The sequence below is a fragment of the Gopherus flavomarginatus genome, chromosome 17 (assembly GCF_025201925.1).
Source record: "Gopherus flavomarginatus isolate rGopFla2 chromosome 17, rGopFla2.mat.asm, whole genome shotgun sequence".
NCBI lineage: Eukaryota > Metazoa > Chordata > Testudines > Testudinidae > Gopherus > Gopherus flavomarginatus.
The window spans coordinates 23,031,467-23,056,433 of NC_066633.1; the positions used below are offsets into that span (position 1 = coordinate 23,031,467).

A 24,967-nucleotide genomic window follows, 5' to 3' on the forward strand; every position below is an offset into this window, starting at 1 on the left:
AGATACAAGAGTGATACATTTATACAAATAGGATGATCACACTCAGTAGATAAGCTTTGTAATGATACCTTACAAGAGGCCTTTTGCATGAAGCATATTCCAGTTACATTATATTCATACTCATCAGCATACTTTCAGAAAATCATGTAGAGTGCAATGTCACAGTATTTTCTTAGGAAAACACAGCCCAAGCTCAGCAGCCCTTTGCCTGGGCTGTTTTAGAGCCCAGGGTCCAGCTCCTGAACCCAGGTCCAGTCCCGCTGTGACTCTGGAATCCCCCGTCCTCCCAGCTGCATTCCTGTGATCTGACACAAGACCCGGCTCCCCTCTTGGAGCTGGAATTCCCCACTAGCTGGTGCTTGTTGCTAAGGAATATGTTGGAGTGGGTGTCCAAATCCCTCAGAGGAGAGGGGCGAGTTCTTGACTGGAATGTTGGTCTATGGGTTGAGGTATACACTCAGAACTGTAAGCTCCCCCCGGTGATGTGGGGCCATTGGAGTTGTACCTCAGAATCATTGTTCCAGGCTGCCTGCAGGCTCAGGCAGATAGCCCTGCTTTGTTCACTCCCAGGGCATGGTTACACGGTTTTCTCAGTAGCCATGGGGTGCAGGAATACAGAGAGCTGAGATTCTGGAGAAGCTCAAGGTCATGTGGGCCACACAAACAGTATTGTGGTCTGACCCAGCCTGCAGGCTGTATGTTAGAGTCACTGGGGGCTGGCTGGTGGGAGGGAAGGATGGCAGCTCCTTGGCATGGAGTGGGACTTTGTGGAGCATGGGAATGCTGGCTTGACACTGTGTCTAGCAGCTCCTCACTCATTCCTTGCTGCTGCATTCCAGGAGCTGATATCATCATCACCTACTACGTGCCCCAGCTCCTGAAGTGGCTGAAGGAGGACCAGGCGTGAAGTGCCTGAGTGAAGGCAACACACAGAAGGAAGCCTGCGAGGACCGGAAAGGACTGATATGCAAAATGAGGATTTTTATGGGGCCTTAGAGATATGAGGCTGAATCCAGCCCCAGCGTAAGCAGGTCCAGCACCACTGGCTGCAGGGGTGCTGCACCTGCCTGCACTAGAGCTGACTTAAGCCCAAAGAAGCCAAAGGAGAGCAATTTTTTAAGTGTTATTTTAGAACTGGGCTTAATGCTGAGACCCTCCTCTGGCATCAAAATGCCTTAGGACCAGAACTGATCTCCCCAGCGACCCCCCTTGAAGAGGCCCCTTCTTAATGTGATGGTTTCTTTTAATGTGTCGCTGTGTGACACCAGATGGGTGATTTTTATGAGCTTCTTTGTAAAGGAAGCACCCTTTCCTGACCATTCCTCTACCCCGATGTCCTCCTCAGTCTAGCCAGAGTGTTGGGAACACAGGAGAAGGCTGATGTGGGACAGTTCACCAGCACATTGCTCACAGGAGTGCTAGTTCATTGGGGGTGTCTCAAGCGTTCACTGCAGATGCTCTCCCTGCAGTACACTAGTGACATGATTCCTTTGCTACAGCACCAAGCAGAGCTTTGCTCTCCCCTGGTTGGGCTTTCTGCAGAGAAACGCTGTCTGGTTCACAAGCATGGAAGTAGCAGAAGCAGGCAGGGCTTCCCTTGCTAGTCAGCCAGACACTGGGCTGACACTCTACCACTTTCCTCTGGTGAACATGCTGTTTCAAACTTTTTAATATGGAGAAATACCCCAAGATGCTTCGGAGCCATCAGGGGGATGGTTCCCCTCCACACGCGCTTATGCCTTAAACCTGTTGTCATTGCACAGAACAGAGAATATTGACTTGGTTCTGAGCTGTGGCCCTGCTGTCTCAAGGGCGACAGGGCATGTGGGGCTAGGCAGTATAAGGGCTTTAGAAGTATAATGTCCTGATTGCTAATGGGCCATTGCACTTTCTGCCCAGCATTAGTGGGGTTTCTTTTAGCTCTGAGCACCCAGACGACCAACTCCTAGCACTCACATTGGCTATGTCAACTAGCAGTTCAGCTCTGCCTTTGATTCCCTAATAGGATGCTGTCAGCTTATACAGAAGTATTGTCAAAATAATCTTTCTCTAAAACCCAAGAGCACTAGAAATGTTTCCCTATTTTAAAAATTCCAATGAAAATAATTGTTTTAACTCACTGCTTGTTCCTCTGCCGTGTTTCAAACTCAGCATTGCAGCAGGCAGAACCAGGCAGTTAGGTTGCCCGACTGGCTCTGCTATCCAATGCACACTTTAAAATTACTTCACCCTAACAGTCTAACGTGGGTGTTAATAACATAGCTGAGAACTTTAATTTGTACCGTGGTTCTTATGGTGATCATACTATTATGAAGTCTAGATGTTTTCGATTAATTGCTAGAGCTACTCTGCTTTGGTAGTTTTAGCAGCAGCCTCTGATATTCTTCAATGCCTGGGGTGAGTTCAGCTGAAAATAAAAACAAAAACCACAAGTCTACAACCTGGGCAACTTGATGTTGTTGGTAAGGAAGAGGGTGGAGGGAACTCCACTGCACCTTGGAGTGGCTACACTCCTCTGAGTAACAGAGGGATTTCATTTCAACATCTGCATTGCCATAATTTCGGGGGTGGGGAAGAGCCTGACTCCTCTGTGGAAGAAGCTGTGCTAGTATGTGCAGATCTGTGATCTTCCCTGGAGGTACAGTCACACCAATCGCATTCCCTGTTAGCTTGACAGATTGTGTCCTTTCCAAGACAAGGACAGGCCCCTCGGCTGAGTTACAGACTACAAAGAAACAGATGGTGTTGCTGGCAAATTGGATGTCGTTTACCTTACAAGCCTCCCTTCCCTTTGATGGTTTGCACAGATGAGCAACTAGAAGACAAGGCCACCCTAATGATAGGAGGAAGGGAAAGGGGCAAGAGCAGTGGGAGGGCAGAGCAGCGGTGCCCTCTGGAGGGGAAGGGAACTTGTTCAAGGATAAAAAGTAGAGTCCTGGTAGGGTGACCAGATAGCAACTGTGAAAAAACGGGATGGCGTGGCAGGTAATAGGTGCCTATATAAGGAAAAAGTCCCAAAAAATGGGACTGTCCCTTTAAAAATGGGACACCTGGTCACCTTAAGTCCTGGGAAGGAATTCGCCATTCCTGTTTCAGAGCTGAGTGTCCCAGTTTTGTAAGTGTGAAGTCACTGGTGTGGGTGAGACGCTCAGTTGCTATGGGGGAGGGAGCCCTACCGATTGGTCACTCAGGCTTGGTCTACACTACGCATTTAAACCGATTTTAGCAGCGTTAAACCGATTTAATGCTGTACCCATCCACACTACAAGGCCCTTTATATCGATATAAAGGGCTCTTTAAATCGGTTTCTGTACTCCTCCCCCAGGAGAGGAGTAGTGCTAAAATCGGTATTACCATATTGGATTAGGGTTAGTGTGGCTGCAAATAGACAGTACTGGCCTCCGGGCAGTATCCCACAGTGCACCACTGTGACCGCTCTGGACAGCAATCTGAACTTGGGTGCAGTGGCCAGGTAAACAGGAAAAGCCCTGCGAAATTTTGATTTTCATTTCCTGTTTGCCTAGCGTGGAGCTCTGATCAGTACAGGTGGCAATGCAGTCCCAAATCCAAAAAGAGCTCCAGCATGGACCGTACGGGAGATACTGGATCTGATCGCTATATGGGGAAACAAATCTGTTCTATCAGAGCTCCGTTACAGAAGACGAAATGCCAAAGCGTTTGAAAAAAAAAACTACAGGCTACACAGTGCTGCATGAGAAGCGTTAACGGGAAGCCAGAGACTCAAATGGATGCTCATGGAGTGAGGGAGGGGGTACTGAGGACTCCAGCTATCCCACAATCCCCAGCAGTCTCCGAAAAGTATTTGCATTCTTGGCTGAGCTCCCAATGCCTGTAGGTTCAAACACATTGTCCGGCATGGTTCAGGGAATAGCTCGTCATTTTACTCCCACCCACGTGAAAGACAAGGGAAAGAAATTATTTCTTGACTTCTTTCAATGTCACCCTATGTCTACTGAATGCTGCTGGTAGATGCAATGCTGCAGCAGTGAAGGGCAGTATCCGCTTCTCTCCCCTCCCTGGTGGCAGATGGTACAATATGACTGCTATCTGTTATCACCATCAGCCTATGAGTGCTCCTGGCTGGCCTCAGGTGAGGTCAGCTGGGGGTGCCTGGGTAAAAATAGAAATGATTCCTGGTCATTCCCAGTAGATGGGACAGAACAGCTGGTAACCATCCTCATCATAGCAACTGGGGGCTGAGCTCCATCAGCCCCCTCCCTTTCCTGTGTAAAGAAAAGATTCTGTACTGCGTGGACTATCATAGCAGCGGGATGCTGGGCTCCTCTCCTCCGCACCGCTTAATGTCCTGCCTGGACTGTCATAGCACGGGGAGGCTGCCTCCCCCTCATTTTATCTCACTAACAAGTCACTGTTTCTTATTCCTGCATTCCTTATAACTTCATGACACAAATGGGGGGGACACTGCCACGGTAGCCCAGGAAGGTTGGGGGAGGAGGGAAGCAACGGGTGGGGTTGTTGCAGGGGGACCCCCTAGAATGGCATGTAGCTCATCATTTCTGCGGGATCTGACACAGAGCAGCTGTGCTCTCTGATACACTGCTTCTCTAGTACATTTGCCCCAAATTCTAGGCAGGACTGACTCTATTTTTAGAAACCATAAAGGAGGAATTGACTCAGGGAGTCATTCCCAGTTTTGCCTTTGCACCCCCAGCTGATCTCAGCCAGGGGCACCTGTGATAGCAGTAGACAGTACAGAAAGATAGGTAACCATCATCTCATTGCCAATTTACACCAGCAGCTGATGGTACAGAACAACTGGTAACCATCTCCACTATCATACAAAGGCAAATGAATGCTGCTGTGTAGCACTGGAGTATCGCCTCTGTCCGCGGCATCCAGTACACATACGGTGACTGTAAAAAAAAAAAAAAAAGCTGAATGGGCTCCATGGTTGCCGTGCTATGGCGTCTGCCAGGGCAATCCAGGGGAAAAGGGCGCGAAATGATTGTCTGCCGTTGCTTTCCCGGAGGAAGGAATGACTGACGACATTTACCCAGAACCACTCGCGACAATGATTTTTGCCCCATCAGCCACTGGGCTCTCAACCCAGAATTCTAAGGGGCGGGGGAGACTGCGGGAACTATGGGATAGCTACGGAATAGCTACCCACAGTGCAACGCTCCGGAAATCGATGCTAGCCTCGGACCATGGACGCACACCGCCGAATTAATGTGCTTAGTGGGGCCACGTGCACTCAACTTTACACAATCTGTTTTATAAAACCAGTTTATGTAAAATCGGGATAATCCTGTAGTGTAGACGTACCCTCAGAGGATTACACTTTCTAAGGGATTATGGTAGTCTGCTACTTTTGCTGCTGCAGGCCAATCTGCCCAATGCCCCACAGCTTGTGAGGGGGTGAGAGCTCTACCCCATGGTCTATGGGATGATGTCATATTTAGGCCTCATAGAATCCTGCTGTGAATTTTAGGGGGTCTGTTCCGATCACGTTTAACAGAAGAACGGGGGGGGGGGGGGGAGGGCGGTGGTATATACAACACTGTGGAATAACCATGGCTGTGAGAAAAATAAAAGTCACCAAAAAGCTGGAAGAGACTGGTTTGAACTGCTACAGCTGTGGTGGCCGGAGGAGAGCTAACCTGGCAACGAGAGACTAATCCATGGCTGCCAGAGCAGATAACAAATGACAGGTACCTTTGTGTAACAAAGGGAGGTTAAAGCTGTATTGTCTGGTGCTGGAGTTGACTGGTGAGATGGTCCGGATGAGCATCTCCCTCCATAGATCACCCACGGCTTGCTGAGTGTTTTGCCTTAATAAAGAGTTAGACCCGTCGGCTGCGTAAGTGAGTATCAATCCATGGGGTTGTACCCCACAGCTGGTGGGAGATGAGGGGGGCTGTAGCCCATAGCTGGTTGGGGTATCTGGGGGTGGGCTGTGCCCTACAGCAGGTGGGGGGGGCTGTACCCCACAGGGGTCAGGAGGGAGGTACCCCATGGCCGGTGGGGAGTTGGTGGGGCTGTACCCACAGCAGGTGGGGGCAGGGGGCTGCACCCCATGGCCGATGGGGGGTCAGGAGACTGTACCCTACAGGGGTCAGGGGGGAGGTACCCCATGGCCAGTGGGGGGTCCAGGGGCTGTACTCTGCAGGGGTCAGGGGGGAGGTACCCCATGGCCGGTGGGGGGTTGAGTGGGCTGTACTCTGCAGGGGTCGGGGGGGAGGTACCCCATGGCCGGTGGGGGGTCGGGGGGGAGGTATCCCATGGCCAGTGGGGGGTTGGGTGGGCTGTACTCTGCAGGGGTCGGGGGGGAGGTACCCCATGGCCGGTGGGGGGTCGGGGGGGAGGTATCCCATGGCCAGTGGGGGGTTGGGTGGGCTGTACTCTGCAGGGGTCGGGGGGGAGGTACCCCATGGCCGGTGGGGGGTCGGGGGGGAGGTATCCCATGGCCGGTGGGGGGTTGGGTGGGCTGTACTCTGCAGGGGTCGGGGGGGAGGTACCCCATGGCCGGTGGGGGGTCGGGGGGGAGGTATCCCATGGCCAGTGGGGGGTTGGGTGGGCTGTACTCTGCAGGGGTCGGGGGGGAGGTACCCCATGGCCGGTGGGGGGTCGGGGGGGAGGTATCCCATGGCCGGTGGGGTGTTGGGTGGGCTGTACTCTGCAGGGGTCGGGGGGGAGGTACCCCATGGCCGATGGGGGGTCGGGGGGGAGGTATCCCATGGCCGGTGGGGGGTTGGGTGGGCTGTACTCTGCAGGGGTCGGGGGGGAGGTACCCCATGGCCGATGGGGGGTCTGGGGGAGAGGTATCCCATGGCCGGTGGGGGGTTGGGTGGGCTGTACTCTGCAGGGGTCGGGGGGCAGATACCCCATGGCCGGTGGGGGGTTGGGTGGGCTGTACTCTGCAGGGGTCGGGGGGCAGATACCCCATGGCCGGTGGGGGGTTGGGTGGGCTGTACCCCCAGCAGGTGGGGGCGGGGCGCTGCATTCCATGGCCAGTGGGGGGCCGGGGGGGCTGCACCCCATGGCCGATGGGGGGTTGGGGGGGGGCTGCACCCCATGGCCGATGAGGGGTCGGGGGGCTGTACCATAGAGCAGGCGGGGTGGGGGGGGAGCTGCACGCCATGGCCGGTGGGGGTGGGGCGCGCTGGGGCACGCAGCTGCCGCGGCCCGAGCTGGTGCCGCTCCCGGCCGGGCTCAGCTCGGCACCGCACGGTAGGTCGCGGACGGGCCGGCGACTCCTCCGGAGCGATCCGGGCAGGAGGCTCCCGCCCTGCCCAGGCCCAGCCCGCTCCCCGCAGGGCGCTGCTCCCCGGCCCGGCTCTGAGCTCACGGCAGCCCGGAGCCCCCGGGCCGGGCCTTTCCCGCCGCCCGGGCCGGGCCCCCAGCGGAGTTTTACAAAGGGGGGAATTCTCGTCCCTTTGCTTAAACCCGAACGCGCCGGTCCGTGGAAACGGGCGGGGGCCACACTGGTAACGGGCAGTAGCGCCTGGTCAGAGCTAAACCCGGTCAGGAGCGGAGCGAGCCAGCCCTGCCCCCGTGGCTGCGTGGTGCCCTCGGGCTGCGAGACTCGGGCAGCTCCCCCCAGCTGGCTCGCACGTCCGAGCTCCGTACGCGCAGGGCCCTGCCTCTGCAGATGGGCCTGTATTTCCCCGGGAAATGATCGGGGAATGATTTACACCCAGGGCCGCCCAGAGGATTCCGGGGGCCGTGGGCTGCAGGCGGCTCCGCTGGGCCTCCCGCGGGCGTGCCTGCCCAGGGTCCGCTGGTCCCGCGGCTCCGCTGGACCTCCCGCGGGCGTGCCTTGCCCAGGGTCCGCTGGTCCCGCGGCTCCGCTGGACCTCCCGCGGGCGTGCCTTGCCCAGGGTCCGCTGGTCCTGCGGCTCCGGTGGAGCATCGGACCGGCAAGTGGCAGGGCGCCCCCTGCGCGGCGAAATGTCTAGAGCTGGCCCGGTCTGGCGGCGGTGGCCCCGCCGCGGGTTTTCGGGGCACTTCGGCAGTGGGTCCCGGAACGGAAGGGCCCCCCCGCACCACCGAATTACCGCCGAAGACCGGGTTGCACTTCAGCGGCAGGTCCCGCTTCGGCGGTAATGCGGAAGGACCCCCCCGGCTGCAAAGACCGGGAGCGGAAGAAGCCCCAGGGCCCAGCCCTGCAAGAGTTTTCCGGGCCCCCTGGAGCGAGTGAAGGACCCCGCTCCAGGGGGCCCCGAAAAACTCGTGGGGGCCCCTGCGGAGCTCGGGGCAAATTGCCCCTCTTGCCCCCCCCGGGCGGCCCTGTTTATAACCACAACAGCAAAAACCGTGCAAAAAATCAGTGCAAAAATATAATTGTTCTAGATAAATATCAGGGTTTATTTTTGTGGACGGAAATGGGAGGGGGGGAGTATTTAATGCTTTGAATTCCCTTCATCAATGTGGTTTGCTGCAGAACTAAAACGGAAACCAAAACAGGCCACCTCTGAGTTTAAGAAAACAAGGCATCGCTAACCCCCAAATAAAACTTTTCATTTGAATGAACAGTTAGTGCTGCAGACTTAGAACTATTAGCCCATAAATAGTTACATTTAATAATTGGGCCACACCATTTGCAGCGCATACACTCAACTTCATTCTTTTCTCCTGGTTTTTTAACTTTCAAATACTGCCTTGGGTTCTGAAACTTATTTTGATGCAGATTTTTGTTTTCTTCTCATTTTAGTGTGTCAAATCTTTAAACCATTATCTGCTAACAGCTTTGAAATCTGTATATGGTTGGTGTGAGATTCATCTATGTTCAGATGCACATGCACTTCAGAGTTTGCATGCCTGCCTGTTGGTTTATTGTGCGTATCTCTAGACTAATACATAGCCTTCCTTCAACAGGCAGCTTTGCATATACAGGCTAATGTATGATCATAATACATATATCTCATGCAATATATCGTATTTTCCTAATAAAACAAGGTATTTTTATATATTTGAATGTTACAAAAGTAGAGTGAAAATCAGAAAAAAAATGAATAATATTTTTATAGAACCCAGGAATTTTTTCGTAAATATCAGTTTAAACTGAAAACAAAGGGGCTTAAGTATTCATAAAGAACCCAAGGATCTCACAAAACTGGGTGACTGGACAACAAAATGGCAGATGAAAGTCAGTGTTGATAAATGCAAAGTGATGCACACTGGAAAACATAATCCCAACTCTACATATAAAATGATGGGGTCTAAATTAGCTGTTACCACTCAAGAAAGAGAGTGTGGAGTCATTGTGGATAGTTCTCCGAAAACATCCACTCAATGTGCAGCGGCAGGCAAAAAAGCAAACAGAATGGTGGAGATCATTAAGAAAGGAACAAATAATAAGACAGAAAATATCATATTGCCTCTATATAAATCCATGATACACCCACATCTTGAATGCTGTGTGCAGATGTGGCCGCCCCATCTCAAAAAAGATATATTGGAATTGGAAAGGGTTCAGAAAAGGGCAACAAAATATATTAAGGGCATGGAACAGCTTCCATATGAGGAGAGATTAATAAGACTGGGACTTTTCAGCTTGGAAAAGAGGCGATTGGGGGGGGGTATGATAGAGGTCTATAAAATCATGACTGGGGTGGAGAAAGTAAATAAGGAAGTGTCATTTACTCCTTCTCATAACACAAGAACTAGGAGTCTCCAAATGATATTAATAGGCAGCAAGATTAAAACAAACAAAAGGCAGTATTTCTTCATACAATGGACAGTCAACCTGTGGAACTCCTTGCCAGGGGATGTTATGAAGGCTACGACTATAACAAGGTTAAAAAAAAGAGCAAGATAAATTCATGGAGGATAGGTCCATCAATGGCGTCCCTAGCCTCTGTTTGCCAGAAACTGGGAATGAGCAACCGGGGATGGATCACTTGATGATTCCCTGTTCTGTTCCTTCCCTCTGAAGCAGCTGGAATTGGCCACTGTCGGAAGACAGGATAGTGGGCTAGGTGGACCTTGGTCTGACCTTGTATGGCTGTTTTTATGACACAGCCATAGGTGCTGGAACTAGAGGTGTGGGGGCTGCTGCAGCACCCCCTGGCTTGAAGTGGTTTCCATCACATACAGGGTTTCCAGTTTGGTTCAATGACTCTCAGCTCTCCCACTGTACAAATTGTTCCAGCCCCTCTGGACACAGTCCTTAGGAACTAGCCTCAGCAGAGAGACCAGAACTGAACTCCCACTGCCGCTGTCTTTGCATATACCTGCCTCATGCCAAGAGGACTTCATCAGAGTTGTCAGTGCAGCCTCCTCCTCTGAGGGCAGGTCTTCACTACCCTCCGGATTGGCAGGTAGTGATCGATCTGTCGGGGATTGATTTATTGCATCTAGGGTAGACGTGATAAAATCGATCCCCGATCATGCTCCCCGTCGACTCCGGAACTCCAGCTCGCGAGAAGCAGAAGCGGAGCTGACAGGGGAGCGGCAGCAGTCGACTTGCTGCCGTCCTCACAGCCAGGTAAGTTGACTTAAGATACGCCGACTTTAGCTACGCTATTCACGTAGCTGAAGTCGCCATATCTTAGGTCGACCCCCCCTCCCAAGTGTAGAGCAGGCCTGAGACTGATCACTTAATACAGCAGAAGGAAATGGATCCTTATCCCAAGTGTGTGTTACTCTGCCCTTAAATTGTAGTCAGGCTTCAGTGCAGAAACTGCAAGACTCGCCAGGACAGCTGCTGTGTGGGTGTGCATTTTGTCGGATGTTGAGAGAATTCCTAGCCACTAACTCTGATTTCAGTTTCCTGCTAAACTGGTCTGGCTGTTTCTTCCAGAGTATTATTTTGGTGCTGAATAATCCTGCCACCTCACAAACAGGCTAATTGCACAAAAGTTCATGTAGTTATAGAGAAACCGATTGTTTTATGATATCATTCTGTTATACTGCAAAATTACAAACTTTGCTTCTGGGGGAATTCTGTGCTACTGTGCACATGCAGAATTCACGTCCCCCACAGATTTCTTGTTTCCCCATGGAAAAATGACTTCTGATGGCGAAGCAAAGGAAAGCTGCAATACTGGTTACCTGCCCCTCCCCAGCAGCACAGGCACCTTGGTTTGGGCAACTGGAGCCGCCATGGAGGGGCTGGACGTGCGTGCGAGAGACTATTGCAGCCCACCCAACATGGAACACCAGGGCTTCAAGGTGTTTCTGCAAGGGGAGGCATGGGGCAGGCTCTGTCCCCTCAGGCAGAGCAGAATGTAGCAGCCTGCCTGCTCAGTGAATTTTCCCAAGAATATAAAACAGGTGTAAAAGTTTTATGGCTCCTTTACATTGTCAGAGTGCTTTAAAGGACAGTATGGCTTATAAATGTTTATGGTGCTTTAGGGATTAGAACTGGTCTAAATTTTTGGACTGAAAAATTTTCCTATCACAATGTGCTCCATGAACTGTTTGCTACTGACCTTTCTGGAGAGGCTCAGTAGATGCTCAATAGCCAATATAAATTGTGACTTTGACTCCCCAGCCCTCACTTGCTCTTCAGTTGCCTATGATGTAACACTGAGCATAGGGCTGCATATATTTGTTGACTATTAACTAGCTATATTATTATTAGACAGAGGGGGGTTGGGGATTTTCTCCAATGCTGGCCTCTCCCATTCTCCATCTATTGTATTATAGTTAAATAAATTACCAAAATAATTGAAAGTGGCATGATTATATTGCAGATTATATGCAGAATTTTAAAATATTGTATGCAGAATTTTTTATTTTTTGTGAAGAATTTTTAATTTTTTTGGCGCAGAATTCCCCCAGGTGTAAAACTGAATTGTAACCTATTTAAGAGCAGGAGAGTTCTAATTCATTACAGGAGTCTAGTAGTCTTAAATAGGTTATCTTGTTACCCAATTATTTCTCTTGCCTTAATTTCCCTACCCAGTGTCTGTGGATACTGGTCAGCTTTGTCATTTCATGTTAAGAAATACAAATTAAAGTCAAATACAAATGGTACAAGATCGGCAGTTTGAGTTTCTCCTGGAAACAAAGAGATGCAAAGTCCTGCATTCTAGGATCTACAGGGTCTTCACTGAAAAACTGTATCTTAACATGATAATGTCATGAATTAAATCATTTTAGACATGAGGGGTGATTCTGGCCATGGCTACACTAGAGAGTTGCAGCGCTGGTGAGGGGGTTACAGCGCTGCAACTTAGGATGTGGCCACACTTGCAAAGCACGGCCAGCGCTGCAACTCCCTGGTTGCAGCGCTGGCTGTACACCCGGTCGAGCCTCGGGTGTAGCGATTCCAGCGCTGGTGATCCAGCGCTGGTCAGCAAGTGTGGACCCCACCAGCGCTTTTATTGACCTCCGGGGTATAAGGAGGTATCCCAGAATTCCTGTCCACAATAAACCGGAAGAAAGGGGGAGCTCGGAGTTCAGCCAAACTGCTTATTTAAAAAACAAACACAGCTCCTGTTTGCTGAGCGAGAGGAGGCAGGCAGGGGAATTACTTTGGAATGTTCACAGCTGTTTGCTTGAAGAGAGAAACAGCATGCTCACACGGCAGAGGGGGAGGGGGAAGTCCATGTTGAGCAGATGCTTATCTGGTCTGACAGCTATTTAGGAGTGCATAATTTGCATTTAGTGAATGAGAGAGGGGTGGGGGAAGGGGTCAGAACTTTTAAAATGATTGAAGGTAGGCACTGTGTGTCTTCCAGTCCTTAGAACTTGCAAGGCAGGGAGCTGAGAACAGTGTCAGCTCCAAAAATCCAATCTCTCTCTGTCTCCCCCACGCTCCCTGTCACATTCCATCCCACCCCCCTCTTTTGAAAAGCACGTTGCAGCCACTTGAATGCTGGGATAGCTGCCCACAATGCACCACTCCCAACAGCGCTGCAAATGCTGCAAATGTGGCCACACTGCAGCGCTGGTAGCTGTCAGTGTGGCCACACTGCAGCGCTGGCCCTACACAGCTGTACGAACACAGCTGTAACTACCAGCGCTGCAGAACTGTAAGTGTAGCCATGGCCTCTGTGTTCATACAGGTTTTGAGTGACTGAAGTACTAGTGCCGGTACTGACTTCACTGCAGTGGCAGTGAGGGCCTCGCTGTATCCACAGCACAGCAACTATGAGGGCAAGCTTTCCTGCTCTGCTCTGCCATCGTGCCTCTACTGAAACCGGCGAGGACCACTTCTGTGGCTGAGAGGGGAGTTCAGTCCCCGTGCACCTAGGGCTGAGCCTCTGAGCAGAGGGCCAGTCAGTGCTAATGGTAGGTTTGTGACATGAATACACATCTGGCAGGAACTGCCTGAGACCCAGCAATTCACTTCAAAGAAGCTACAGAACAGCCATCAGATAGAAACCATTTTCATTTACTGCAGGCCCGGGAGGAATCTGAACCCATGAGCCACGGGTGCTGTGAGGCTACCTCAGGCTGAAAAGCTCCAGTGCCAGTATGAATCGCTTGAGTCACTCGCTGCCCCACGTGAATTGTTCTATTGGCATTGGACCTATAAGAGGGTTCAGTCTACGGCTTGTCTGATCTTAATCCTTTTATTTGGTGTTCTAGGTTCTCCTCGCTCCTCAGCCTCAGTGAAGCAATGCTTCGGCTCCGGCTCTTGACGTGGGACGTGAAGGACACACTGCTCCGGCTCCGGCACCCAGTAGGAGAGAATTACTCTGCTGCAGCCCGAGTTCACGAAGTTCATGTACAGCCTGAGGCACTCAATAAATCTTTCCATCAGGCATACAAAGCCCAGAGCAAGCACTTCCCCAACTATGGCCTGAAACAGGGGCTAAGCTCCAAGCAGTGGTGGACGGATGTTGTCAAACAGACCTTCATACTCGCTGGTGTCCATGAAGACAGGCTCCTCACCACCATTGCAGAAAGTCTCTATCAGGAGTTCTGCAGTGCACAGAACTGGGAGTTGTTACCAGGCGCCAGGGAGACTCTGAGGCAGTGCCACCAGCTGGGCATCCGTATGGCCGTAATCTCCAACTTTGACAAGAGGCTCGAGAAGATTCTGTCTCACTGCAACCTCAGGCACCATTTTGAATTTGTCTTGACCTCAGAGGAGGCTGGCTTTGCCAAACCAGACCAGCGGATCTTTCAGAAGGCGCTGCACATTTCTGGGGTAGCCCCACATCAGGCGGCTCATGTGGGGGACAATTATGTGAGGGATTATAGGGCAGCCAGAGGTGTGGGCATGCACAGCTTCCTGCTCAGGAGGGCTGGGCCTGCAAACAATTGGGAGCTAGAGGTACCAAAGCAGCACGTCCTGCCTTCACTTACCCACTTGCTGTCTGTTATCGAGAAGGGTTAACGGGGAATCCCTTGCCTCTCCTCAGAGATCACCAGGGACAAAACAGATTCCTTACACCTCATCGCTAGAAAGAGGGATCAGTTGTGCTGAGGGGGGGGCAGGAGGGGATTGGTTCTCCACCAGGTGAATCAGGTTCTAAAGAGTATCTGCACGTCCTGCTATACAGAGGGCAAAAGCAAACCCCTCTGAACTCAGTGAGAAGTACTTGCTAGCACCATCCACCACAGCACATTAGTCATCCAGTACAATAAACGGCTACAGATACTCAGCATTTCTCTTCCTCTTTCTTCCATAGCTCTCAAAGCACCAAATGGAGGGGATTAGTGCCATTATCGTCATTCTACAGGGGGAAACCGAGGGATGAGGGCTAAGGTCACCCAGCACGTCAGAATGGAAACCAGAACTTGCATCTCCAGAGCGTCCCCTAGTGTCCTGTCCATTGCAGCTCTGAGCCCAAGCGTTAACCCCTCCTAGTGCAAGGAAAGATGGCATTTCTTGCACACTTGAATGAACAGACAAAGCCAGAAGCAGAAATCCCGTCTCTGGGCCAGGTTCGTTCCCCGCACTGGTACAACTGGCCTGGCCTAGCGCCCTGCGTGGTTCTGCCAGCGAGGAACAGGGGTGGTGTGCTGACTTCAGTGGATCCCCTTACCCGGACAACACCACCCCCTTCTTGGGTTGCTCTTACTCTGGCCTGTCAGGCAACCATTGCCCACCCCTGCAGCCTCTCACCATAGGCTCTCTGCATGGGACCTCTGCCAGGGTCTGCTCTTGTAGAAGCTGGCACATCACTAGGGGCAGTTAGTGCCTGTGCCCTGATGCTGGCAGAGGATCCCATGGGATTCCCCCGCTTGCTATTCTGCAAAGACTGGGCCTGGGGGTGCTGACAGCTCTGCTCCAAGTCAGGATTTTAGCAGAACCCACTAGTGGGCAGCGTAGAGGGGAGCATTGGAAACCAGAGCAGCCCAGCACTAGGGCACTTGCTGCTTCCCAGAGGCTGATGGGAGCTTGGCTGGCAAGAGAAACTAGCCAATGGCCCTTTCGCTGCCCAAACCTCAGCGGATGCTTTTGCCAATGCTGCACAGTGATTGCTGCACTGCTCCCAGTGCCTGGACTTGCAGCTGTGTGGCAATGCCCCAGCAGGTGCTGTGAAAAACAGCTCAAGAGCTTGTCTAGACAGCTAGTGTGCAGCAGTTTACCCTGCACTACCCTGCCACGCAGTAACTGGCCATGGTGACCCTGTTGCTGATCCACTTTGACACAGGAGCAGATCAAAGTGCACTTCAGTGCCTGGCAAACTAAACGCACATCCCAGCTTGCTGCAAACTAAGTGGTCGTCTAGACGAGCCCGGAGCATGCAACATTCAGGGGGTTAAAAATCAAGATACTTATGTTTAAAAAGGGGAGAAACCAGCCCAGGCCAGGGTCCCTACTTCTAACCTGAACCCACCCCAACAAATGAACCAGATTGTACATAGTATTATCAACAGGCTTTTCTATGGCGCTCAGCTTGGTAGACTCTGTGCACCTCTCGTGCAGCCATGAATTTAGCATTGCCACTCCCCTCTGAGGTCTGGCATAGCAACGCCACGTACAGAGGGGAAACTGAGGCACAGCTATTACTGGACTCATCCCAGTGTGTCGCACAGTCAGAAACACATGACTTGCCCACATTTCCGGCTAGGGCTGTAACCACTGCACGTCCCCATCAAGGCTGAGCAGATTGCATATGCCAGTGTTGAGTTCCTCCCTCCAGGCTAGTGGTGGAAATTGAGGCTTCAGTGTAGGGCACCTCTTTTCTGTCTGGCATAACTAGCCTCCCAAGTAGACAGCTGTTCCTGGAGCCCCAAGGCCACATTGGCTGCAGCAGTCACACTGTATATGAGGCTTCGGCTCTCGGTAGAGCTAATTGCTGTATGTAGTAGAAAGAGAGAGCCCAAAGCATGGAGCCTGATACAAAGGCTAAGGCCTGAACTAAAGTGAGCAAAAGTCAAGCCCTGCTGCTATAAAGCAAAGTTAGCAAGCGTCAGGCTATGAGCAAAAGGCAGGCCCTGTTACACAGCAGATGCCTGTTCGCAGGTTCCCTGTCTGATACACGACCTTGGCAAAACACAGGGGCACGCCCAAGAAGTGCTAGGCACAGGGTATTGCTATACGCACATTCCAGATGTAAACACAATGCTGGGAGATGAAACAGGAACACACCAACCCCAAGTGAAACAAGGCCTGAAGGGCAGGCTTAAGCTGATAGAAGAAAATGTTTTGTTTGAACCAGCAGGTACAAGGTAAAGGGTGGTGGCTAACCACATCAGGGGGGCAATATGTAATGTGTTTGTGTCAGTGTATAAAAGAGGGGGTGCAGGAGCACTGTTTTATCCGGCCTCGGGGGAGTGGACGGTCCCACCACTCACTGAGCTGAGTCCATTAGAATAGGCATACGTGTGTGTCCTCAAAGAGTCTACCAGCCACTAGGACCATGCTTCATTAACAATAAACCTGGCCGAGAGCCTTTGCCACCGAACCAAGTCTGTGGTGGTCTTGGGCACTTTACTCAAGGTCTGCTGTATCAGCTACCTGGCCAGATCTGGTGCAGCAGGCTGAGAGGATACACACACAGCCACCAACTGACAACAATGTCAATGGAGCGTTGTCAAAGGGATTAGGCCAAAACAAAATTTGATGCAGTTCAGACAGCAGGACAAGATGGCAAATCCTGGAGTGTTAAAGAACTGCATAATTCTGTGACCAATAAATGGTTGCAGTTTTGCAGGCTAAGCTTGGGGTCATCAGCTCTCATGGTTCAAGGCACAAGATGATTTCTTGCAAGGGTCAGGAAGGATGGATTGTCCCCCTCTAAGTGCAGTGTTGTGCAGTTGGCCAGATGCATTATGGGCAGTTTCCACTTCTGAAGCTTCAGGGCTTGGCTACAGCCAGAGGCCGACTGCGCGACAAGATGGGCCAGTGAGCCCATTCTGTAGGGCAACTAGATTGCCTAGAAAGAATTCTAGGGGGCTACTGCTGTTACGAAACAAGCTCAGAGCAGGCACCTGGGCTGAAGCCTGAGCCTATTTAGGTATGTGACACTGAGCCAGGAGGTGCTTAGCACTAGGAGGGTAATTAATCCAGATTCAACCTTTAAAGACATCATAGCAGATAATGATTGTGTGTGTGTGTGTTTACATATATATTGTTAGAGGTTGACAATGTACCCAAACGGGTCCTGCCTGTCACCGTATTCTGTTAATTCATTGAGACGAACCGTAACTGTAGTAATATCATTGTCTTTATTTCTGTGTGGTATATAGTAAACTGCCTGTAAATGGCGGGAGATGGGCAGTTTCCTTATGTTAATCGATGCAGCTAATCACCAGTGGTGCTTAGGAAATAGGAGGTTCTACTTCAAAGCCATTATTGTTCACTCAAGGAATACCTGCTGTCAAGAGACTGCCAGGATCTATAACAAGCATTCTTGAGCCCTGATCCTTTTATCTCAGATCTGCTTAAGCTTCATCAGGGGAAGTTTAAGTCACAGGACTGAGGTCTCCAGCTCCAGTCTGGCTCACCCTGATATTGGACACTGTATTATAACTAAGGCTGCAAGTCTTTCATGGAGGTCACAGAAGTCACGGCTTCCATGACTTTCTGGGACCTCCGTGAATTCCGCATCTGCCCCCTAAGTTACCCCCATGCCTGTGAGCAGCAATGTCTGCTGGAGCGCTCCACCCCTCAGCACCTAAGATTTAGTTAGGAGTATTTTTAGTAAAAGTCATGGACAGGTCACAATAACATGGGCTATGGCCCATGACCTGTCTGTGACTTTTATTAAAAAAATACCCGTGACTAAATCGTAGCCTTAATGATAACCTATGTAAATAATTCTGAAAGAACTCTTTGCAACTCTAAAGTTTATCATCTCGACTCTACTATGAAACTAAGAATTTTATTTATATCTGTATGTATAATGCTCTTTTAACCTATACTCTCTTTTCTTTTTAAAAAAATCTTAGTTTAGTTAATAAGAATTGGCTGTAAGTGTGTATTTGGGTAAGATCTGAAATATTCATTGACTTGGCAGGTAATGTGTCTGAACTTTTGGGCTTAGTAGAACTTTTTATATGATGAATAAGATTTTCAATAATCCTCATTATCTTTGACTGGGCTGTCTGGGTGGGAGCCCAGGGCTGGACGTGTTTGTGGCTTCTGAGTAACCAGGAAGATATTATAGAAGCTGTTTTGTTGCTGGATTGGTGAATCTAATTATTAGAAATAACCTCCAGCTTGGGGGATAGTCTGCCCCATTCATTGCAGTTTGCCCTGATTGAGCAGTCTCAGTGTGGCCCCCCTGGGACCCTGGACATAGGTGTCAGTGCATTCGTGCTGCCAGCCCCATCCTGGCTGCTTGGAGTGACTGAAGATCCTGTAGGTGGCGTGCCAAATTGTGTGTCTCTGCAGAAAGCTCCCCCTTTTCCGCACAGAGCTGGTGAGTGAGCTGCTGCCCCTGTGCCAGGCCTTGTTCACTGAACGAGGGAGATGCTCTGGTCAGCCACGGCAAACACGGGGTAGATGGGTGCAGTAAAGGCTTCACGGTGCGAGTGGAGGATGACACAGGCAGTAGGATCGTAGAACAGCACTTCCCCCCCATCCAAGTCGACCAGCACGCCTACCTGCGCGGGGCACTTGACTAGCTCCACCGCTTGATGACGGCTGTTGTGTGAGAAGCGGAACTCCTTGTCATAGCGCGAGAACACCCAGGAGAAGGGGTTGTAGCCCAGCCGGGCTGCGTTGCCAGGCCCTTTGCGCTGCAAGGAGCCATAAGAAATGCCCAATTTGTATGCGCAGCTTTTGTCCACGTGGATCCTCCAGGCGTGGGTCCCTTTGTGGAAGGCCTTAGTGCCCAAAGCGTTGGGCCAGTGATCGAAGCGCTCTGGGCAGTCTGGATAGGGCTTTGTCTTCTTGGGGCTGAATGCCAAGGTTTTCTTGTCTTCAGACAGGGCCAGCAGGGGGCTGATGGTTTTCTCATCTACGTGAACTTCTTCCAAACCTGTGAGGGAAGCCAAACAAACAATCAGTACAGGCTGAGCAGCGGGACCTCGGCCAGGATCAGCCTGTCTCCCCCCGCAGCACTGGGCCAGGGAGGGAGCTGGGCTCATGTCCACATTCCCCTTTTTATAGGCCTTCCTAGGCAGTAGCCCTGTAGTGGCCACGCGGCTTCCTCTGGCGCCCAGCAGCACCACCTTCCAGGGCCGGCAGGCCAGCTCCCGGGGGAGGGGGCTCCCTGCATGCTGGGGAAGGGGCTGAGCTCAGACTGGACTCTGCCTGCGCAAGTTAGATGTACCCCAGCTAGTCCCACTGGGCACTGGCTCCTGGGGTTCTCCCAGCTGTAGCCTGCAGTAGGTCCCAATTGGCTCCCTCCATCCCATCCATCATGAGCCATCTCTCCTCCGCAGTGCTCACCCACCCTGCTGCCAGGACACAGCAGGGCAGGGAGAAGCTGGCCCAGAGGTTGGAGTGGCTCTGTGCTGAGGGTGGCTGGTGAGCTGGAAGCCTCAAGCTCCCAGCACATTGCGGATGGAGCAGGGACAGGGCAAGGCATGAGACCTCTGCCTTGGTCCCAGGGTAGTACCCAGTGGGGACCAGGGCAGCACAGCCACAGGGCTGGCAGCTTTGGCCACACCTGTTTCCAAGCAGGGAGGAGGCAGGCCACCTCCCATCCACAGCTACCGCCTGGCTTCCATCTGACCCCCCCCAACCTGATATAGAAGATCCAGCTGTTCAAGTGGGCTTCCTGACTCGGCTGAGGCTGGTGCCAGGGCAGCTTCTCTGCAGGCTTCTTCCCCTTCCAAACCAGAAGTATAATACGGCGCAGAACATGTCCAACACCTGAGGTTCCCCCCAGGCCCACTTGTGACTAGGCTCCTGGCCACTGGGCTCCCCAAGATGAAGGCACGGGTTGCATGTGGCCCTGAGGATGTACTTTCCCCACCTAGCTCTGGAAGCGCTGGGTTCGACTTGGTGCAGATCCAGATGTAGGCGCAGGAGACATCTCATCTCTCCCAAACAGTTCCCTGCCCTGGCTCAGGGCAGCCCAGAATGCACTGGGGGATGAATGGTTGATTTGGGCCCAGTGGCGGGAAGATTAGCAAACCAGACAAGTACTCTGCTCTGATGGATGGAGAGGCAAGGGGCACAGGGGGGAGCTTGGCCCCACTCCCAGTGTGCAGGAGCCCATTCATAGCCCAGCCATTCCCTGTTGGTGTAGACTCCCCCATTGCTGCAATCCTCGACTGAGACAGAGGATCCTGGGTCCCTTCTGGCTGGGCTCTCTCAACCTCTCACCACAGCTGATGAACAGTGGTGCCGGAATTGGGGGGGCTATGGGGGCCATAGCCAGTGTTCCCTCTAATTTTTTGCACCCATGTGTAGAATGGATTTTATGTGCTCCAACATGGAGGTGATGTGTGACACACCACCTTCATATTGGGGCACATACAAAAATGCATGTGATGGGGGTAGGGCCAAGGGGTTCGGCGTGTGGGAGGGGGCTCAGGGCTTGGGCAGAGAGTTCTGGTGCAGCGGGGTGAGGGCTCCAGCTGGGTGTGCGGGCTCTGGGGTGGGGCCAGGAAGGAGGGGCTCAGGGCTGGGGCAGAGGGTTGGGGTGTGGGCTCTGGAGTGGGGCCAGGGATGAGGGGGTTGGGGTCCAGGCTGCCCTGGGACTACAGTGGGGACAGAGGACTCCCCCCCCCCGCCCTCTCTCCCCACAGCAGCTCCCAGGCTGGGGCTGCCGGATAGGCAACCGCCCCCTTCCCCAGCAGGTCCTGTCTGGGCAGGTTCCCTGGGCCCCTGCACAGTGCTTAATAGGCTGCTGTGTGGCCACGCAGCTTACAGGGAACTCAGGCCATAGCGCCGCCCCCTCCACACACACACACACTTTTTGAAAGTGGATGGGCCTGGCCAGGGCAGACCCTGCCCCCTTCCCCTCCTCTGCCGCCTGAGGCCCCACTCCCCAGCCAGGCCAGCATAGAGCCTGGCAGTTGTGGGAGCCGCGCAGAGCCTCCACTTGCCCTAGGCTAGGCATCTGGGGGGCAGAGACACAGATCAGGGGCTGCTGTGGGTGGGTCCCCACACCGTGGGGAGGTGGATCATCTGCTGCAGCTTTCACAGCTGCCCGCGTGGCTCTTATGGCTGGGCTGCAGCTCTGAGGCCCCGCTAGGGTTGCCAAATTTCTAATAGCACAAGACCGAGCACCCTTGGCCTGCCCCCTGCCCTGCCCCACCCCTTCGCCGAGTCCCTGCCATCACTCACTCTATGCCCCATCCCCGTCGCTGACTCTCCCCCACCCTCACTCACTCGTTCATTTTCACCAGGCTGCCTCAGGGGATTGGGGTGCAGGAGAGGGTGAGGGCTCCAGCTGCGGGTGCAGGCTCTGGGGTGGGGCCAGGAAAGAGGGGTTTGGGTGCAGGAGGGGGCTCAGGCCTGGGGCAGGAGATTGAGGTGTCAGAGGGGATATGGGCTCCATGAGGGAGTTTGGGTGCAGGAGGGGGATCAGGGCTGGGGCAAGCAGTTGGGGTGTAGGCTCCAGGCGGCATTTACCTTGGGGGGCTCCCCAGAAGTGGCGACATGTTCCTCCCACTCCTAGGCAGAGCCACGGCCAGGCAGCTCTGTGCAGTGTGCACTCATTGCCTTTGCCTGCAGGCACTGCCCCCACAGTTCCCATTGGCCATGGTTCCCGGCCAATGGGAGCTGCAGAGCTGGTGCTTGGGGTGTGGACAGCATGCACAGCCCCCATGGCCATCCCTCCACCTAGGAGCTGAAGGATATGTCGCCACTTCCAGGGAGCTGCGCAGAGCCGGGTCAGGAGCCGGCCAGCCCCGCCAATCACACTTTTAACAGCCCAGTCAGCAGTGCTGACAAGAGCCACCAGGATCCCTTTTCGATCGGGTGTTCTGGTAAAAAAACAGACACCTGGCAACCCTAGGACTGCCCAGAGCTGGGTCGGGGAGAGCCGCGCAGGCAGCTGTGGTGAGCCTGGTCTCCCCCCCACCCCGTGCTGGGCGGGAGACCTGGGGGGCAGGGACATGGGAAGGGGGCTGCTATCAGCCCCACCCCACACAGGTTGGGATGTGTGGGGACAGGCTCTACTTTTGGCTTGGCTGGGGGTGGAGTCTCTGGGGGAAGGGGGGGCAGGCCCATGAGGGGAAAGGGAGGGGCCTCAGGGGCAGGGGCCCCCAGCCTTTCCACTTTTGGGAAGGCTCCGACACCCTTGCTGATGATCCTGTTCTGCCTGGGGTATCCGGCGCCATATCCCTCCTCCCAGTTCCAGTGCAGGATGTTCCCTCCATGCAGCCCATCCTCAGTTGATCTGCACTGGGATACAGTGAGTCTCCTCCCATGCAGACATGCAGGGCTGGGCTGGGCTGGGCTGGGATACCTGGCTCAGCAGATCTGTACTGGGATACAGTGAGTCACGCAGATGTGCAGGACTGGGCTGGGCTGCACCGGGATACCTGGCTCAGCTGATCTGCACTGGGATACAGTGAGTCTCCTCCTCCCATGCAGACATGCAGGACTGGGCTGGGCTGCACCGGGATACCTGGCTCAGCTGATCTGCACTGGGATACAGTAAGTCTCCTCCTCCCATGCAGACATGCAGGACTGGGCTGGGCTGGGCTACCTGGCTCAGCAGATCTGGAGGGTGCCGGGGTGATGATGTTTGTGCGGCTGCCCAAGTCCCTGCCGATGTGCTTTTCAAATCCTCTAGTACGGCGCTGGGGCTGCAGCCTCCGCTGCTCAGTCACCTGGTCCTGCTCCCTGCCAGGCAGGGGGCTCTATCTGCTGGGGCCTCTCCTTGCCCTTCCCCCACTGCACTTGCTTTGTGTCTTAAGACATCATCATAAAGACAAGGCTGAGAGCAGGTGAGTCTCCTCCTCCCAGACAGACATGCTATGCTGGGCTGGGCTGGGCTGGGCTGAGCTGAGCTGGGGCTGGGGCTGGGGCTGGGGCTGGGCTGGAGGGGAATAACATGATCACCTCATCTTGGGCCTAATCCTGCCAGGTCCTGAACACCCTCAGCTGCACTGATGTCCTGCACCTGGCAGGGTCACTTTTGTAAGACCCGGAAACAAGCCAGCATCTGGTACTCGGAGCAGGGCAGTCTAATGACCTGAGCCTGCTGCCATGGTTTCAGAGGGGGCAGGAACAGAAAGGGTTAAAAAACCTGCCTTAAAGTGACAGGCTCAAGGAGCTCAGTCTATTAAGGGGTGACTGTGTGGGGGAAATTAGTCCTGTGTGGGGAACGGCTCTTCAGTCTAGCAGACAAAGGTCTAACAGGAGCAATGGCTGGAAGTTGAAGGTAGACAAATTGGAAAATTAAGCCGTATATTTTTACTAGTGGGTAATTAGGCCTTGGAACAATTTACCAAGGTTGTGGTGGGTTCTCCATCACTGCCCATTTTTAAATCAAGACTGGATTATCTTCTAAGCAATCTGCTCTCGGGATTATTGTGGGGAAGGTCTACGGCCTGTGTGATGGAGGAAGTCAGACTGGATGGTCCCTTCTAGCCTTGGAATTGATGAATCTAGGAGTAGTCTCCAAGCCCCCTTAGGAATGGTGGGTGAATTAGCAGCAGATGAACTAGAATCATAGGACTGCAGGGGACCTCAGGAAGTCATCTAGTCCAGTCCCCTGCACTAAAGGCAGGACTACATAATAACTAGTCCATTCCTGACAGGTATTTGTCTAACATGTTCTTAAACACCTCCAATGACAGAGATTTTACAACCTCCCTAGATCATTTGTCCCAGTGCTTAACCACTCTGACAGGAAGCTTTTCCTAATGTCCAACCTAAACCTCCTGTGCTGCAATTTAAGCACATTGCTTCTTGTTCCTGTCCTCAATGGATAAGCAGAACAATTTATCACCCTCCACTTTATAACATCCTCTTGCGTACTTTGGCACTGCATTTACACAAAGTGGAGCAGAATGCAGGCTCCCTCACCTTTCATATAGAGGGGCAGCCCCCAGAGACTGCCCCTCCCAGCAGGCACACCTGGTTCCAAGCACAGCCTCACACGCTGGGGCCTCTGCTTTAGGGCTTGTCTGCGGAGGGGGATTTATTTATACTGGTATAACATAACTCCCTGTGTGGACAATCTTATTCCAGAATTATACCAGGGGGTTATACCAGTATAACTACTGCTGTAATTATACTGGTATGATTGTGCTGGTAAACGTCCCCATGCTGAGCAGCCTTTGTCATGATGAATCCTGTGGCCCGTGTTCTTCAGGAGATCAAACCAGATGATTTAACGGTCCCCATAACCTTAAAATCTCTGAACCTATGAGCTATTCTTTGTGAGGCCTCTTTAGTCTATCTACGCTACATAGAATCATAGAACCACAGGGCAAGAAGGGACCGCAAGGGTCAGCTCGTCCAGGGGTTCTCAACCTTTTTCTTTCTGAGCCCCTCCACCCCCTACTATGCTATAAAAACTCCATGTGCCAGCTGTGTCACACCACCTGTTTTTCTGCATATAAAAGCCAGGCCAGCATTAAGGGGCAGCAAGCAGGGCAGCTGCCTGGGGCCCCACACCACAGGGGGCCTGGCAAAGCTAAGTTGCTTAGGCTTCAGCTTCAGCCCTGAGTGGCAGGACTCAGGGTCCTGGGCTTCAGCCCTATGTGGTGGGACTTT

At 52.8% G+C, this 24,967-nt stretch overlaps 3 protein-coding genes and 1 long non-coding RNA gene across 6 annotated transcripts in view; 3 read left to right on the forward strand and 1 right to left on the reverse strand.

The window, feature by feature from the left end:
• The window catches only part of ALAD (aminolevulinate dehydratase), a 34,107-nt gene extending 31,667 nt beyond the window's left edge, over positions 1 to 2,440 (forward strand). Inside the window, exon 12 of the mRNA XM_050926412.1 lies at positions 840 to 2,440. Within this exon, the coding sequence (XP_050782369.1) occupies positions 840 to 907 (68 nt within the window). The 3' untranslated portion in view covers positions 908 to 2,440. The remainder of the gene's footprint in view (positions 1 to 839) is intronic.
• A 3,520-nt stretch (positions 2,441 to 5,960) lies between these two features.
• LOC127036034 (uncharacterized) lies at positions 5,961 to 7,030 on the forward strand. Its single transcript, XR_007769993.1, has 3 exons — positions 5,961 to 6,405; positions 6,439 to 6,587; positions 6,804 to 7,030. It is a non-coding gene; the product is annotated as an uncharacterized LOC127036034 (long non-coding RNA).
• Positions 7,031 to 7,122: 92 nt separating this feature from the next.
• On the forward strand, positions 7,123 to 14,546 carry HDHD3 (haloacid dehalogenase like hydrolase domain containing 3). The gene is made up of 2 exons (XM_050926435.1): positions 7,123 to 7,212; positions 13,525 to 14,546. Exon 2 carries the CDS (start codon positions 13,556 to 13,558, stop codon positions 14,276 to 14,278), a length of 723 nt encoding a protein of 240 aa, XP_050782392.1. The 5' UTR covers positions 7,123 to 7,212; positions 13,525 to 13,555; the 3' UTR covers positions 14,279 to 14,546.
• Positions 14,547 to 17,543: 2,997 nt separating this feature from the next.
• BSPRY (B-box and SPRY domain containing) overlaps positions 17,544 to 24,967 on the reverse strand; it is a 30,926-nt gene continuing 23,502 nt past the window's right edge. For all 3 annotated transcript variants that reach the window (XM_050926371.1, XM_050926373.1, XM_050926372.1), the window contains one exon: positions 17,544 to 19,319. In XM_050926371.1, coding sequence (XP_050782328.1) covers positions 18,793 to 19,319 — 527 coding nt within the window. In that variant the 3' untranslated portion in view covers positions 17,544 to 18,792. The remainder of the gene's footprint in view (positions 19,320 to 24,967) is intronic.